The sequence below is a fragment of the Chelonia mydas genome, chromosome 11, assembly GCF_015237465.2.
Source record: "Chelonia mydas isolate rCheMyd1 chromosome 11, rCheMyd1.pri.v2, whole genome shotgun sequence".
Classification (NCBI taxonomy): Eukaryota; Metazoa; Chordata; order Testudines; family Cheloniidae; genus Chelonia; species Chelonia mydas.
In genome coordinates, this window is record NC_051251.2 from 36,520,591 (window position 1) to 36,539,192 (window position 18,602).

Sequence of the window (18,602 nt, forward strand, 5' to 3'; positions counted from 1 at the left end):
AAATGCAGGAGAGACAGCTGGTTTGTCTGATTTGGTTCAAGGGCTTGACATTCAGTTCATACACATTCAGTTCATGCTCAGCAGCTCTAGACATGGTGACAGTTCACAAAAACTATTTGAGATTCAAATAATCCAAATTAGAGTATCTGTGTGTGCTCTAAGTGGCAGTTTGCTGCCCCAATTTGCTTCTCACAGTGAGAAGAGTTAGAACACAAATCAGAGTATTTCCTCTAAAAATCAGCTATAAGTGGGTGGTTGGTTCTAGAAAACCAAGCTATAAGTTGGTTCTAGAAAACCAACAAAAACAACCGTAATAGCACATAGGACCAAAATTGCCCATGGGTGGTTCTTCTTCTAGAAGTCAAATAAATGCTTCAAGGTATATCAGGAAATGTTCTTAGGGACTATGTAAAATTGACACCTTTTTGTTTAATAGATCGGCCTCTTGTGGGTAATCAGTAAGATCTATTTATTTTAACAGGCAAAGCAAATTTTACTTCTTTTCACTCCTGTTAGTACTATGAGAGAATGAATTAAGGTTCCCTTCTGCCTCGTGCATCATGCATGGAATTGTTAACTAATTTCTGGTTGCAGAGCCTTTATTCATGTCAGAGCTAGAAACAACACAAACTGACTTTCAGATCCCTGAGTTTATAGGGTGGGCAGCCTGGCAGTTGCCTCCTGAGCACCCCTTGTGGCCTGACATTGTTCTGCGGCACCCACCTTTGTTTCCTTGTCAATGAGGTAACATTGAGTTCCCTTTGGTAGCCCCACAAGAGAAGCCATACACTCTGCTTCACATCAGCGCTTTGCTCTTTAATGGAGCCTTCTGGAAAAGTACTTTAACAACAGTTTACAGGCTCTTACCTCAGAACCCAGCCAAAACTTAAAAGTCCTAAAACAAAAAATCTCTGGTTCCAGCAACAGTCCCTTCTGTAAGGCCTCAGGCTTGCTCAGGGTCTCTCTCAAACCTCCCGGCCTGGAGCGTTTTGCAGTATTTTGCCTGCCTTTTCAGTCTCTTTCAGGGCTCCCCCTGCCTAGAACAGCTTCTCTCTCTCTGGAGTTCTCTGTTGCTCTTATATAATGGAATCACCCGATCCCTCTGAGGTGTGCCTGCTTAGTAACTAGAGTTGGCTGGCCCCAAGGTTCTAGCCCTTAAAGGGGTACAGATAAACTGTCTCACTGTTACGACTAGCAGAACAGACTAGCAGATGAATGGACAAACACACACATGCACCCAGGCACGTGGGATTTTCAAAAATGCCAAATTGCCTTAGGAGTACAAGGTCCTCTGAAAGTGAAAAGTTTTTGTAAATCCTAACAAACAGCTAATACTTGTAACCTATGCAAACATATGGAAATCATATAGTACACCTCAAAAATGCTTTTTAGAGCCACTTTTCACTCTATAATCATAATTTAAAATCTGTTTTGTAAGAAAAAATAAATCAGAAATGAATTCTACTTTAATTAGAGGTTGTATTCACATATCACAATACATTTTGACAGACTTACCAGGTTTCCTACTGAAAGCACATCGTGGAACTGTTTAGTCATTGGATAATATTCCATGGCCATAAACAGCGTGTTTAAAACAATGCAGATGGTAATAGCAAGATCAACAAATGGATCCATCACAATCAAACTCACAAAATGTTTTACTTTTAACCAAGGAGCCCAACAGTCCCAGATCAAGAAAGTGTTGGCAAATTTATACCAGCATGGTGGGCATTTTTGCCTGGATTCTTCAAGTTCTGGAGGAAGAGAAAAGTGTAAAAACAAAGTGAAGACAAATATCTACTGATTCCACTCTTTATTTTTATATCTCAATTTAAGGTTTAAAAGTGGGGAAAAGGCCAGTGAAAACTATGGGTTGAAATTTGCAAACTAAATTCAAATTTTAAGCCTTGCATACTTTGAGGCTTACCTTTTAGGGCGTGGCATGAGATGTGTGAATGAGGTATTGAGTCATTCTAATCAGTCAATGAAAATATTTGAATCAGGAAAGCAATGGTACAAGTAGCAATACTAGCAGTTGGGGATGCTACAGTGCTCGAAACAAGAATATGGTAATGGGTTCAAGAGGTAGATTGGAGAAGCCTTGTTAGGTTTTGAGTATGGTATTAATGTTGCAGGTGTAGACGGCGTAGGAACAGAAAAGGGACCTGGAGGAAATAGGCTTAAATTTATCTTTATTGAAAAAACTTCTGTTTTCTTTTGAGTTTCTCTTTTAAATTAAATAAGTAAATTAACAAAAATAGAAAAGGTTCTTTCATTCTTACACCAACATGTTTCAAAACCAGCCTCCAATACTTCAATCCATTCAGAAATCTACATTACCTACTTGCATGAAAAAAAAAAAAAACCAACCACAAAAACCAACAGGAAAATAGGGCTGGATTAACTTCACTGAGGTTTTGTAAACCTTTCGAACTATTTTGGGGAGTTGCAAACCTAGGTTAGTTAATTTCACTAACATTTTCTTCCTATTAGTTTAATCCACGTTTTTTACTTTAAAGAATATATTTAATTAGAAGAAACAAACATTTTCCAGTTTACAGGAATCTTGTGCAAATTATTAGGAGCAGACATCACCCCACAACAATAACTAGGCTAACAGAAGTGGATGACCAATGTAAAGCAGATACACTTTAATCTATTTCGAATAATTTTTTCTTCCCCTCTATTCCTCCTATCATTTTCACTGTATCCAATTTTCACTATGTTCATTTGTTTTTAATAGGATATTTCTTCTCTGCCCCTCTTTTTAGTCTCCCCAATGACAACCATAAACTTAACACCTTTCTAAGCAAAGTAAATTCACCCATCTGTGGTTTTGTTTGTGTTTTTTTGAACGCACCTTCCATTGTGTTTGTGAGTATGCTGGCTATACTCATTGCTCTGTGCCTTATAGTTGGATCTTCCAGCAAATCCATTGATATTTTATAAGAACTTGACCTCCTCTTCTTTATTTCTATTCCTGAAGTGGTGCTCTGCAAATTAGATATAAATTACACTAAATTCAGAAATATTATAAGCAGACACCCTATAATGAATCTGAGCTCAAAGGAATTCATGCTACATGCACCTTCATATTTATGCAATGTATTATGTCAGACTTTTATTTGTAACAATCTACCATATTCAAAAAGTATTGTTCAGTTATTTCCAAAGTGTATTTCTGGACACTACTACTACGGATAACTTGTACAGCACTTCACATTTTTAAAGTGCTACACAAACATTAACTAATTAATTCTGAAATCAGTATTATTATTAACCCCATCTTGCAGACAGGAAAATCGTAAAAGAAAGAGGTTAAGCAGTGTGGCCAAGGTAACACAGCAAGTCAATGGCAGAGCTGGAATCAGAAGTCTGGAGGTTTCTGGCTCCCAGTTCCAGGCTTAGTGCACTAGATTAAACTGTCTCACTTTACCCTCTATTTCCAGACTGGATCAAAATGGAAGATACGCATGGAAACTAAAATCTCATGTAAGCTAACTTTATGTAATAATTATTTTCCTCTCAACTGAAATTTGTAAAAAGTCTGTCAGTCTATTACTGCACTCATGACTAGGGCTTCGTGTCTGTTACGGAGGTCGCGGAAGTCCTGGATTCCGTGACTTTCTGCAAATTCCATGACTTCTGCAGCGACCAGTGTGGCTGACCCCAGGGCCGCCCAAACAGCTGGCCCCAGGGACAGCCATACCTGCTGCTGCTGGAGTGGCTCCACAGCCAACTGCACTGGTACTGCTGGCATGGCCCCGCAGCAGCCAGAGCAGCCGCTGCTTGGTGGCCCCTGGCAGCTGGTGCCACCTGTCCCACACCAAAGAAGTGCCTTCCCCTCACCCCCAGAGCAGTGCCCCTCCCACCCAGCTAAGATTTAGTCAGGGGTATATAGTGCAAGTCATGGACAGGTCATGGGCCATGGATTTTTGTTTATTGCACGTGACCTTTCCATGATTTTTATTAAAAATACCCATGACTAAATTGCAGCCTTAGTCATGACTGATTCTTCTTATGAGATATTCACTGTAAAGGGTATCAACTCAAATTCAATTACCAATAAAAGTCTGACTGAACTGAACCCAAGCATGCCAATTTATTTTTAAGTAAGTAAGGGTAGGGACGATGAATCTTGAAATTAACAGCCTGAAGGTATACACGTACTTGCAGTCACACCCTGCATATACACATAAAGAGACACTGTGTGTGTACAAGCATGTCTGAAAATTTCTACACTAAAATAAATAAATATTTCTAAGAAAATAAAATGATAACACGTGGAGTGCATGATAAGGCTCACATTAAATTGATATAATTCTCTAATGGTCTGATTTTCTGAATAAGAGTTCTGGAAAAAAATATTCCATTCCAAGGCTTAGTGCACTAGATTAAATGGTCTCACTTTACCCTCTATTTCCAGACTGGATCAAAATGCAAGATACGCATGGAAACTAAAATCTCATGTAAGCTAACTTTATGTAATAGTTATTTTCCTCTCAACTGAAATTTGTAAAAAGTTGTAAAAAGACATTCACAAAATGTCTGTGGATACAACAAGGAGCAGTTTATTGTTTTGTATTGTTTGAAATGATAGCTGACAGGGTGGACAGATTTTCCCAACTTTACCTGTTATAACATGCCGCATATGCACTTTCAAAAGATATGCACAGATTCTAGCATTTGGGATGGGGCCATTGCAGGTTGGATTTCATGGTTACGGCCTTCTAACTAATTATGATCCTGTCCATCCACCTCACACATGCACAGTCCACACACCTCCTTCCCTCCTATGGACTCTGATGGCCTAAAAGCTCTCCTCCCTGGTTTCAGGATCCTGTCAGAGGGTCCTGGTGTTATGGGATTCTGCTGGACCTTGGTGCTGTTGCTACCTGTAAAGATTTCCTTTGACTAGAGAAAACCCAGGATAAGGTTCTCCAGAACACATTGCACACTAGATCCCTTTGATCATCCTTCTGTCCCTATTAAAATTGGGCATGCTTCTAGGCAGTGTAACCTTAGTGCGAGAAATCTAATCAGAGCATTTCTGAGATCAAGAAAAGAGGCTCACTAGAACTTCTGGATCTCTCAATAGGATCCTAAAAGCTTGTGGGGGGGGGGGCTCTATGTGTATGACCACACATATTTGTACACAGACATGGGGAGAGAGGAAAGTCAGGGGCTAGTAAGAAGTTTGTCAGGAAACAGAGACAGAGGGAGTTTGAGAGCGAAGGAAATAATTGGACGTAATGAGAAAAAGGGAAGGAGGGAATACACTAAATGTTTAGGAAGCCAAATGTCTGAATTTTGGGTCCTGAAACAGAACTAAAAGTAACACATTATTTATGCTACTCAGTATTCAGTTCTGTACATCTCCTTACTACATATGTAGAAACTAAATGTTCATATTTTGCACATTCAGTAAATTTGGTATTTCAGCCTATTAGTTCAGAGTGTGTTTGCAAGTACATGTAGTAAGTTCCAGATGAATATATAAAATCATTTTAGACCTATTTTATTATACTAAAAGTTATTGCAGGATGCAGTAACATTCACAGTTTGGCCAAACAGGGATCATTCCCAAAGTATTCCATTCTGTAGAAACACAGGCTGATGCAGTAACAAAAGGCCACCATGCCTGAACTATTTAAAACTTCCTTACATTGTCATCAGTAGTTGGTTTATCTATTATCACCTCTGGCAGAAGCTGTCCAGTAGGCGACAAGAGTGACGTTTGTACACCAACCAAGGAAACCACACCATTGCAGTCCACAGTACTGTGCATCTTCCCATTCACTGGAAGCCTCCTTGATGACCTACTGCCTTGACTAATGTTACTATTGTGCCGTTCATGTCTGAGTGGCACAAAAAGAGAACCTCTTCTGCTATCATTTTCTTCAAAAGTGCTATGTTCATCATCAGCAAAGTCATTTTCTGATCCTACATCCTTTACTCGACCTCTGAAGCTGAAAAGACTCGTTCTGCTGTTGCGTCTTGGGGAAAACAGGGAGTCACGAATGCTCAGCAAAGACTGTAGGAAAACATAATTAAACTTATTATTTGAAAATTGTAAATATATAAAAACACATGTCAAGGTAAAACCAATTAACATGCCCTAAAAAGTCTTCTCAAACCAGATTTAAAAAATACACATACATTTCTGGGGTTGAAATAAAACAGAGAAAGAGTACAGACATGACCCCAGAGATCACTGTTCATCGGAGTTGCTAAATTTAAACCAAAAAGTAATTATTTGAAAAAATCTGCATTAGGCTACGTTACCTATTCTGAGTATCTGGTAAACCAAAATTTCTGGAAATTCTAGAGACCTATTTGTACTATGCATCCAGGAGGTGAATGCATGGCTGGGCAGATGGTGTTACCAAGAGGGCTTCAGCTTCCTTGACCATGGGGTGTTCTGGAAAAAACAGCTGAGCGGAGATGGGGTCCATCTGTTGAGGAAGGGGTAGAGTATCTCTGATACAGACTGGCTAACCTAGTGAGGGAGGGCTTTAAACTAGGTTCATCAGGGGATGGAGACAAAAATCAACAGGTAAGTTCAAGACATGGAGCTCTGGGAGGGCCAGGATCTGCGGGGAACATGGACCATTATAGCAGGGACAAGGGAGAGACAAGAGGGAACATAGAGGGGGAATCAAATCAGTATCTTAGATATCTGTATATTAATGCAAGAAGTATGGGGAATAAACAGGAAGAACTAGAAATACTAATGAATAAACAGAGCTATGACATAGCTGGCATCACAGAGACTTGGTGGGATAATACACATGGTTGGATTATTGGTATTGAAAGGTATAACTTGCTCATGAGGGGCAGGCAGGGAAAAAAGAGAAGAGGTGTTGCTTTGTATATCAAAGATGTATACACTTGAACTGAGGTTGAGACGGAAATAGGAGACAGACTTGTTGAAAGAATAAGGTAAGGGTATTGGGTAAGGATAAAGGGGGAAAAAACAAACGTATTGTCATGGTAGGGGTCTACTGTAGACCACCTAACAAGGAAGAAGAGGTGAATGGGGCTTTGTTAAACTACTAACAAAATCATCCAAAGCACAGAACTAGGTGGTGAGAGGGAACTTCAACTACCCAAACATCTGTTGGAAAATAATACAGCAGGGCACAGATTATCCAACAAGTTGGAGACAATTTTTTATTCCAGAAGGTGGAGAAAGCTACTAGGGGAGAGGCTATTCTAGATTTGATTTTGACAAATAGAGAGGAACTAGTTGAGAATTTAAAAATGGAAGGCAGCTTGGGTGAAAGTCATCATGAAATGGTAGAGTTCATGATTGTAAGGAATGGTAGGAAGGAAAACTGCACAATAAAGATAATGGATTTCAAAAAGGCAGACTTTAGCAAACTCAGGGAGTTGGTAAGTAAGTTCTCATGGGAAGCAAGTCTAAGAGGAAAAACAGTTTGAGAGAACTGGCAGTTTTTCGAAGTGACATTATTAAAGACACAAGAGCAAACTATCCCACTATGTAGCGAATATAGGAAGTACAGAAAGAGACCATCCTGGCTTAACCAGAAGATCTTCAAGGATCTGAAACTCAAAAAAGGAGTCGTACAAAAAGTGGAAACTAGGTCAAATTACAAAGGATGACTATAAATAATAATCATGTAGGGACAAAATTAGAAAGGCCAAGACACAAAATGAGATTAAACTGGCTAGAGACATGAAGGGTAACAGGAAAACATTCTACAAATACATTAGAAGCAAAAGGAAGACCAAAGACAGGGTAGGCCCATTACTTAATGCGGGGGGAAAGACAATAACAGAAAATGTGGAAATGGCAGAAGTGCTAAATGACATTTTTGATAATGAAACAAATAAGTAGTCATTTGCCAACACTGAAAAGATAATAAGGTGATAAGTAACGGTCAACATGGATTTGTCAAAAACAAATAGTGTCAAACCAACCTAATAGCTTTCTTTGACAGAGTAACAAGCTTTGTGGATGGGGGGAAGTAGTAGATGTGGTATATCTTGACTTTACTAAGTCTTTTGATACGGTCTTGCAAGACCTTCTCATAAACAAACTAGGGAAATACAGCATAAATGGAGCTACTATAAGGTGGATATATAACTGCTTGGAAAACCATTCCCAGAGAATAGTTATCAGTGGTTCACAGTCAAGCTGGAAGAGCATATCAGGCATGGTCCCGCAGGGATTGGTCCTGAGTCTGGTTCTGTTCAATACCTTCATGAATGATTTAGATAATGGCATAGAGAGTACACATAAAGTCTGCGGATGACATCAAGCTGGGAGGGGTTGCAAGTGCTTTGGAGGATAGGATTAAAGTTCAAAATGATCTGGACTAACGTGATAAATGGTCTGAAGTAAACAGGATGAAATTCAAAAAGGATAAATGCAAAATACTCCACTTAGGAAGAAACAATCAATTGCACACATACAAAATGGGAAATGATTGCCTAGGAAGGAGTACTGTGGAAAGGGATCTGGGGGTTATAGTGGATCACAAGCTAAATATGAGTCAACAGTGTAACACTGCTGCAAAAAACTGAACACCATTCTGGAATATATTAGCAGGAGTGTTGTAAATAAGACATGTGAAGTCATTCTTCCACTTTACTCCACACTGATATGGCCTCAGCTGGAATTGTGTGTCCAGTTCTGGGTGCCACTTTTCAGGATGTAGACAAATTGGAGAAAGTCCAGAGAAGAGCAAGAAAAATAATAGAAAACATGCCTTATGAAGAAAGATTGAAAAAAAATGGTTTGTTTAGTCTGGAGAAAAGAAAACTGAGTGGGAGACTTGATAATTGTTTTTCAAGTATATAAAAGGTTGTTAGCTGAAATAGCTGTTCATTCTCTGGAAGTGAAAAGATGCATACAGCATTACAGTAAAGTGGTAACTGAATGATGAAAAAAGAGAAAACAAATCACCTTTCTAGGTATACTGCACTGAATTACTTCAATATGAAAAATGCATACATTTCCATCATTCCGTGAACCTTTACAGTATTATAAATTTGTGTATAATGAATATGGACTCATGAAAATAAAAACAAAAAGAAGAAGAATTGACAATGTTATTGACTACTAGCATTAAATACTACTACATCATCCTAGACCACAAGGACCCTAGAGCAGCAAGAATGAACAATTCCTTTTAATGTATATGAAAGCACAGGTTAGGAGGTTTTAGCTGTGAGTAAATGTAGATTTCAGTGGCAAGTAGTGCACATTTATATCATCATAACATCAAGATACTGAACAGCTGTTTTATTGATATTATTTTGGGGAATGTTTTCAGGGTTTACTAAGTAACAAAAACTTTCCCTTAATTATCCCTCTCTTTTACAATCATGCAGTTTAGTCACAATGCTGTGCCTTGTATATTACTACAATCTCCATGTCAAACAGATCACTGTGCTAAAAAATTACAATTGCATTAGTTATAACAGTACCTGGTGGGGGGAAGCGAAACGCTTTTCATATGTCAGTCTATTCCCTTCCAAAGAGAAACGGAAACCTTTCCTTCTGATACTGCCTTCTGAATCAGATTTGGGAAGCTTTTCATCATCCAACTTGTCCTCTCCTCCAGAAAGCTCTCTCTGTCTTCTTTTCTTCCTTCTGTTTCTCCTTTCTTTAGCACTCTTTGAGCTCAACTTTGATGTTTGTGAAGAACTCTCTGAGAGCCCACAAATCCTATCTTCGCCACTGAAATCTCTTAACTCAGCAGCCGCTTCTGCTATTGCCTGGCATACGAAAAGGTTGACTACTTATTAAAACACTAAAATATCAAATATGCATTTAACTACCAAATCCTTTACTACTTACTATAAAAAGCATTGCTCTTTTAAAACAGCGTACCTTGTTTTCCCAAATTTACTCCAAGTGGCTTTTATGTATATGGCTAAATCCTACCCATTTCTGCAAAAAATGTCACTTGAAATAATTAGTAAATGCTAAGTAAGTGAGGAGAACAGGATGAAGCCCATAATGTATTAGGGAAGTGCTGGTCACAACTTTGTAGCTAAGAGATTGAGTCCATGTTTTACACTTAAAGCATGGACTCAATCTCTTTGCTCTGTATGATAAATACAGCATCTCCTCCCCACATCAGCATTTGCATATTGGATTTAAAGAGTATTTTCTGAGAACTGATTAATATTAATTCAAACCTGTATCCTTTAAGAAATTTAGTATCTCTCTTAGTATTTTCTTTGTCCTGAATGATGTTAACAATGGGAAAAATACAGAAATTCAAGCTCCCCATACAGTTAAAATTAATCGAAACCTTATGCATAGACTATATTTGAAGAAATCAGCTTGTAATTAAGCTACATTTGCAGCTTTGTATCTAGTTGTATATATCTAATTGTATGTAATTTTTATTATTATAAATAACGCAGACACGTTCACGTAACTCTTAGGTGGACACTGAGATATCAAAGGAAACTCAAGTAATCACCATCATTCCTCTACAGCTAATTTTGATTAAATCAATTCTATCTGTTACAATGAGTCAGGAAGTAAAAGGAAGACTGCATACATGTCAAAAATTCTCACTGGTTGATTAAGTAGTCCCACTGTCTCTGTTCCTTAAAGTTTCTCAAAAAGAATAGGAGTACTTGGGGACCTTAGAGACTAAAATTTATTTGAGCATAAGCTTTCGTGGGCTACAGCCCACTTCATCGGATGCATGCTGTGGAAAATACAGTAGGAAGATTTTATATACACAGAGAACATGAAACAATGGGTGTTACCATACACACTATAATGAGAGTGATCAATTAAGGTGAGCTATTACCAGCAGGAGAGGGTAAAAAAAAAAAAAAAAAAAAAAAAAAACCAAAAACCCCCCAACCTTTTGTAGTGATAATCAAGATGGGCCATTTCCAGCAGTTGACAAGAACGTGTGAGGAACAGTGTGGGGGGAAAATAAACATGGGGAAATAGTTTTACTTTGTGTAATGACACATCCACTCCCAGTCTTTATTCAAGCCTAAGTTAATGGTGTCCAGTTTGCAAATTAATTCCAATTCAGCAGTCTCTCGTTGGAGTCTGGTTTTGAAGTTTTTTTGTTGTAATATTGCGACTTTTAGGTCTGTAATCAAGTGAGACAGACAGACTGAAGTGTTCTCCGACTAGTTTTTGAATGTTATCATTCTTGACGTCTGATTTGTGTCCATTTATTCTTTTACATAGAGACTGTCCAGTTTGGCCAATGTACACGGCCACGCACTTGATGTCATATATCACATTGGTAGATGTGCAGGTGAACGAGCCTCTGATAGTGTGGCTGATGTGATTAGGCCCTATGATGGTGCCCCCTGAATAAATATGTGGACACAGTTGGCAACGGACTTTGTTGCAAGGATAGGTTCCTGGGTTAGTGGTTTTGTTGTGTGGTGTGTGGTTGCTGGTGAGTATTTGCTTCAGGATGGAGGGCTGTCTGTAAGCAAGCACTGCCTGTCTCCCAAGATCTGTGAGAGTGATGGGTCGTCCTTCAGGATAGGTTGTAGATCCTTGATGATGCACTGGAGAGGTTTTAGTTGGGGGCTGAAGGTGATGGCTAGTGGCGTTCTGTTATTTTCTTCGTTGGGCCTGTCCTGTAGCAGGTGACTTCTGGGTACTCTTCTGGCTCTGTCATTCTGTTTCTTCACTTCAGCAGGTGGGTATTGTAGTTGTAAGAACGCTTGAAGTCACCTACTACAGGACAAGCCCAACAAGAAAGTAACAGAACGCCACTAGCCGTCACCTTCAGCCCCCAACTAAAACCTCTCCAGCACATCATCAAGGATCTACAACCTAACCTGAAGGACGACCCATAACTCTCACAGAGACAGGCCAGTCCTTGCTTACAGACAGCCCCCCAACCTGAAGAAAATACTCACCAGCAATCACACACCACACAACAAAAACACTAATCCAGGAACCTATCCTTGCAACAAAGCCCGTTACCAACTGTGTCCATATATCTATTCAGGGGACACCATCACAGGGCCTAATCACATCAGCCACACTATCAGAGGCTCGTTCACCTGCACATCTACCGATGTGATATATGACATCATGTGCCAGCAATGCCCCTCTGCCACATACATTGGCCAAACTGGACAGTCTCTACGTAAAAGAATAAATGGACACAAATCAGACGTTAAGAATGATAACATTCAAAAACCAGTCAGAGAACACTTCAATCTGTCTGGTCACTCGATTACAGACCTAAAAGTCGCAATATTACAACAAAAAAACTTCAAAACCAGACTCCAACGAGAGACTGCTGAATTGGAATTAATTTGCAAACTGGACACCATTAACTTAGGCTTGAATAAAGACTGGGAGTGGATGTGTCATTACACAAAGTAAAACTATTTCCCCATGTTTATTTCCCCCCCTACTGTTCTCACACGTTCTTGTCAACTGCTGGAAATGGCCCATCTTGATTATCACTAAAAAGGTTGGGGTTTTTTTGTTTTTTTCCCCCTCTCCTGCTGGTAATAGCTCACCTTAACTGATCACTCTCATTATAGTGTGTATGGTAACACCCATTGTTTCATGTTCTCTGTGTATATGAAATCTTCCTACTGTGTTTTCCACAGCATGCATCCGATGAAGTGGGCTGTAGCCCACGAAAGCTTATGCTCAGATAAATTTGTTAGTCTCTAAGGTGCCACAAGTACTCCTGTTCTTTTTGCAGATAGAGATTAACACGGCTGCTATTCTGAAACCTGTCATTATTAACGTTTCTGTCGCTGCATACTAGCTTGAGTCCCCAGGACACTGCTTTCTTAGCTCCACTATCCATTCAGGCAACACTGCTGGAGGAACTGAGGCAGGTTCATAGAGGGAGCTCTTAAAGCAGAGTCTTTTGGACGCAGAGAATGGGCTCACCTTGCCCTCCCACCCACCATGCTCCCTCTCCCCCATCCCCCCCACACTTCACACAGCACTGGTCTCACTAACACAGCCTACTAAACCAATAAGTCCATTTCAAATTAAGGGTCAGATTCACCAATGCACTTCAAATGCAAAGCAACTGTAAACCAATTTAACTGGTTGGTGCATTCTGGTTTCTTTGCACTGCTCTGGTGTACTGGTGGATGTCCTTAAAAAGTTTTAAAAAATGATTTAGGTTTGATATTACATATATTTAATTCATTGGACATATAGGATGGTATAATACCTTTAAAGTTTCTTGTTTAGTATGTTCATCTATGACATTTTAGATTACTTTTTAAAAAGTACATTCCCGGACAAAAATACACTTTAAAGTGGAATAAACGCTGAGAGTAAATATCAGTAATTTAAAGGCAAAAAACATTACAGTGATGTTGTAATTACCCCAAAATCAAGTAGTATAAACTCAGGAAATCCAGAATTAAGATTACTGTAAAAAGAAATCCAAACATAGTAAGATAGGAAATGTACACTTAGGGCACCCAAACAACCGCAACTCGTTTTTTGCTCATTTTGAATCTCCATTAACCCTTAAAAGTTTAGAAATTTCTTCAATGATAGACCCATTCTTAAGTGTATCTCACATGTACTATCACAACAAATCTGACATTGGTTAAAAAAAGTGGAAGCTTTGTTGTTTTCCTAGTTTCCACTAAATTATATACTATGTTTCACTAATTTATGTATGCAATGTTACATTTTTAGGTAAAAGAACAATAATGTATGGATACAGATACCTGAGCTTCTTCTTGTTGCTTTTTCAGCTGTTCAAGCATCTGCTGAAATTCTGTCTCCTTCTGCTTTGCTTCTTCTAGGGTTGCTTGATTCTGTTCTTCATAGGCCATGGCAACAACAGCCAGGATCAAGTTAATCAGATAGAAAGAACCCAGGAAAATCACCAGAACAAAAAATATCATGTATGTTTTGCCAGCAGCACGTAGAGTCTGGGGGGGGGGGGGAGGGGGGGGAAATGATACAACTGATTAATTTGAGAATTAGGAAAATGATTATGTATCTATACCAAAGACAGTTGTTCATATTGAATATGACAATATTTATTTTATAAACCAAAATGAAAATAAATGAAAAATGTGAGTGTGTGTATGAGAGAAAAGGTGGTGTGATTTAGGAATCCTGTTTTAATTATGGGGAGGGGGGATATGAGATTTTAATAATCATCTCAGAGAGAAGATTCCAAGTAAATAATTAAGAAGACATTTGTGCGTGGGATTTTTAGGCACTGAAAAAGTATTAGTTGTATCTTCCCCTTCGACTGGCCAGAATACCTAAAAGTAGCACCATCAGTAATATCAACTAAACAATAGATCCTAGCTTATTGTAAGAAGAATCACCATCATATAAAGCCATGAATTTGTGGCTATCAAAAATAGGACTCAAGGTATTTAAGAGTGGACTACCACCTTTTGAAATTATAACAACTATTCACTGCTTAAGCACAGCATTGCAGTTCTGAAGGTAACAAATAACAATGTTGTGACAAATGAAACCTGATACAGTCATGAAAATGGGCTCTGAAAAGCTTCTGTGTAGCTTTATAGAAAGCATGACAAATCCTGTAGCATACGTTTCACAATTCTGTATGATATGCCAGTTTGCGATAAAGGTACCCCCTTTGAAAATCCTATTAGTCTACAATGTTCCCCAATATCATTTTATGATTGGGCTTCTTAATTTTTAATACACCATTATGTAATAAGAAATGTAAAGACCATTCTTTCTGTCATAATTCATTTTAGACCATTAACATATCAAAACATAGTTTTCACTACATTCTCACCAGTTGATAAAGGTTTTCCCAGTAATCCTGAGTCATCAGTCGAAACAGTGACAAGAATGCCCAGCTGAACGTGTCAAAACTCGTGTAGCCATAGTTGGGGTTTCTACCAGCTTTTATACATGTATATCCTTCTGGACATTGACTTAAAAAAAGAATTAATTTAAATTAGTTTGGATTTTTTAACAATGGTAAAGAGTAAATTGTCTTTCAATTGAATAACTTTCACTAATGAATAGGAGACTCATTGTGGATTACTAAATTTTACAAGTTAACAAGAAATAAATGGGAAAAAGATTAAAGATATTGCATGACAAACTGTACCATACACTCCCCCTCACACACACACACTCCCTCCCTCTCCTTGATCTGTCCAGGGTCTGCTGCTTATCTGCTCAGCCTCTGGCTGCCACAAACTTTTCATCTGCAGCACTACTCAGAGTCACCTGCCCCCAACTGCAACCACAGGAGCATCACCCAGCTGATGCATACTTCTTCCAGAAGCTCTGTGTTATCTCTACAAGGACACTAAATATACAGCTTTATTGGGAGTAGCTTTCCCCTTTAACCCAGGAGTTCCATAAAAGATGCTACTGCTTCCCCAAAGAGGACTACAAGGGGCTCAGTGTATGAGAGTATATCTCATAAATGTAATGAAACTACAGTACTTAGATCCCACTATAGATATATACTGCTGAAGTTTGTCTGGAAGACGAGCTGGACCATTAGATTTCTTGGCAAATTGTTGATCAGTCAAGCTGGAATTAGTGAATTTCAGAATTGGGAAAAAAATTGGTCTTACCTGTGGATTTTCTTTCTAGAACCCTGCATGTCAGTTTTCACAGTTGGTGGTTCCCCATCTTACAGCCACTGGAGGCAGCCCAAATGTCTGCTATTACCCTGAAGGAAGAACTCTCTAGATTGTTAGCTTACAAACCTGAAAGATACTATGTAAAATTTTAAATGTGCCATTCAATTCAAATATTTTGCTGCAGAGCCTTCACACAAAATTTAAAGATTTTTTCAAGAAATACAGTCTTCCTTTCAAATTGTTTAACAAGGCAGCAATAACCAGAAAAAATTTGGACAAGTGAGGGTCAGACAGGAAGACATGGAGGATCCTAGAAAGAAAATTCATAGATAACACAGAATTTTTACTTCTCTGTCCCCTCCATATCAGTCTTCCTCTTGGAATATGGGAAACAGTAAATTATCCCTAAGGAGGAAGTAGGATTTAATTTAACCATATAGAAAATTGAAAACTGACTTAAAGATTACTGGGGTACCATGTTCTGCAACATCTTTCTACCAAACACTGCATCTGAAGTGAATCTACAGCATAGGGGTATTAAACATATGGCCTGTGGCCCAAATCCACCTCAAATGATGTAGTTACATGGCCACCATGACGATCAGAATGTGCAGAAACTCATGTTTAATTTAAACTATAAATAAGTTTCTACTTGTCATGGCTACAGAAATAATCTTCCAGCAGAAACAGAGTGTAAACTGATATAATGAAGTATGCCTGAATCTGCAGAGAGCCAGAAACAATGAGACTGAGGGGATTAACTCCACTGTCCCGTATTAATCGGATTGAACCATCAGCTGTATAGCCCAATGACATAACTCTTGACATAACTCTTCCATTTTTGATTTTCCAAATGGATTTGGATGAAAATAGGTTAATCACAACCTAACTTGTGATGCTCTGAAAGGGAGGCTGGTCCAGATGACATTCCCTTAGGTCTAATGCATTATCCTGAGCCAGTAGACTCTGCCTTTACTTTTCCTTTTATACACAGAAGCTTGAGGAACAGAATGAGAGCTTCTGCCCAGACCATAACCAGATCTACCTTTCCTGAGTTTTTCTGCCTTCCTTGCAGTTTATACACACCATATTTATAAAGAATCCTCCACTGGAGGAGGAAGAGTGCTCCATGGGGAAATTCTGGCTCTACTGAAGTCAATATGGAGTTTTGCTATTGACTTCAATGGAGTCAGGATTTCAATTCATGTCTCCTCCTTCTATCACATCCCTTGAGTCACATAGGAGCCCTGAAGTATCTCCCTTACATGGACTCTGGAATCCTTGCTAACAACCAGCTTCTCTGGACCCAAAATCAGAGAGCTGCTGCTGAATAATACAGATGAATTTGCAAAGAAAGGTCAGTACAGCTATGGCTCAAGATCTTTTATTTACTGATTTACTGTAGTGTCAGGCTGGAAGTGACCAGAACAATCCAAAGATGCTGAAGTTTTGTAAGGGCTCTGACTGGTTCTTCCCTATTCGCTCAGATACCTGTTCCCAAAGGCATGTAGTGATGGCTGCTAGGCTCTATGTTGCACTGAGACGTGAAGGAGACCTGATAAGAAATGTACACTTTTATTTGAATGGAGGGATGACATGATCTCTATGAATACTTATAAAAGTCTGATAAACTAGTGCTGTGCACTGAAAAATGCTTCCTGTTGTAACAGAAGCTAAGTTATCCCTGATGACTTCTTAATGATATTATCTTCAGCAGACCTCAAGGAAGTGTACCTTCACTTTCTGAAATCTTATGGGAGTAATGCTGTAGTAATGGATGTCAGAATTTCCATCTGGAATATTAATTCCTTTGTGGATTTACTGAGAGACCAGAAACCTAGAAAAACAATAATTTCTCTTTGTATTACAAAAAAATCTTGTGGACTTTCCAAAGTATCTGTCTCTCTAGGGTATTGCTCTAATGTGTTAGGGAGAAACTATTGCATCTTTCATCTTCTGATGTTACAAAGTATTTTTGTTGTTGATATTGTTGGTTTATTTTAACTTTGGGGAAAGGATAAACTTGTCCCTGGGACAGTGAATCAGTTCTACAGAATGTCCTCCTCTGATAATCTCAAGTACCCATTTTTTTGAATTGGCTGATTTCCATTGAGGGCTTTATAAATTACTTTGAGAAACAAAACTGGAATTTACCCCCCACTTCCATGCTGCTAATTCTGGCCTGGTCTGATCAGTGGAAACTTCCTTATAGCCCACTGAACCATAAATTCATAGCAATGTAGGACAGGAAGGGACCTCAAGAAGACACCTAATCCAGTCCCCTGCACTGAGGCAGGACCAAATGTTATCTAGAATTCTAGACCATCCCTGACAGGTGTTTGTCCAACTTGTTCTTAAAAACCTCCAGTGATGGATATTCCATAACCTAGGTAAGTTGTTCCAGTGCTTAATCATCCTTACAGTTAGGAAGCTTCTCCTAATGTCTAACCTAAATTTCCCTTGGTGCAATTTAAGTCCATTACTTCTTGTCCTGTCCTCAGTGGATAAGCAGAATAACTGATTGCTCTCCCCTTTATAACAACCTTTTATGTACTTGGAAGACTGCTAGCCATTTCAGTGCAGATCTTACCTGATGCACTAGCTGAGTTTCCTTGGAGACTGCTCAAATGCCTCAGCATAGGCCTTGCCAGCAGGGATCATCATTTTTGTTCTGGCAGCTGCTATTGTATGTAAGGATGAGCAATGGGGAAACATTTCTTACCGTTTTGGTTCCCTGTGTTGTCTGTCTGCCATTTCTGAGGGGGAGCAGAGGGGCTGTCCTTCAAACCCTCGTCAAAATGCCAAAAGGAAATATTTTTTTGTTTTGACAGTTTTAAGGAGAAAAACCTTGAAGCCAGTGAATAGACTGGGAGACATTTAGTTACAAATCTTTAAAAAATCCTGTGAAAGCTCTGCTACAAAAGGAGGCCCAGAGGCTGCCATGTGTGCAGTTTGGAAGCTGAGAATTCTACAGAGCTCTTCTTAAGCCCAGGCTCAGAACAAAGATCTGATCTCCCTCTAGCTGCTGTGGAGATGGGAAA

The 18,602-nt window shown here is 39.0% G+C and overlaps 1 protein-coding gene and 1 long non-coding RNA gene across 6 annotated transcripts in view; one reads left to right on the forward strand and one right to left on the reverse strand.

The window, feature by feature from the left end:
• Positions 1-13,856, forward strand: part of LOC119567388 — a 165,501-nt gene extending 151,645 nt beyond the window's left edge. Inside the window, exon 8 of the long non-coding RNA XR_005227396.2 lies at positions 13,771-13,856. This is a non-coding gene — a long non-coding RNA (uncharacterized LOC119567388). The remainder of the gene's footprint in view (positions 1-13,770) is intronic.
• The window catches only part of LOC102936940 (sodium channel protein type 2 subunit alpha), a 229,300-nt gene that overhangs the window by 130,501 nt on the left and 80,197 nt on the right, over positions 1-18,602 (reverse strand). For 4 of the 5 annotated variants that reach the window (XM_043525375.1, XM_043525372.1, XM_043525374.1 and 1 more), the window contains 6 exons: positions 14,754-14,895; positions 13,693-13,899; positions 9,457-9,747; positions 5,666-6,034; positions 2,861-2,993; positions 1,516-1,754 (listed from right to left, as the gene is read on the reverse strand). In XM_043525375.1, coding sequence (XP_043381310.1) covers positions 1,516-1,754; positions 2,861-2,993; positions 5,666-6,034; positions 9,457-9,747; positions 13,693-13,899; positions 14,754-14,895 — 1,381 coding nt within the window. The remainder of the gene's footprint in view (positions 1-1,515; positions 1,755-2,860; positions 2,994-5,665; positions 6,035-9,456; positions 9,748-13,692; positions 13,900-14,753; positions 14,896-18,602) is intronic. The other variant, XM_043525373.1, reaches the window with a different exon arrangement.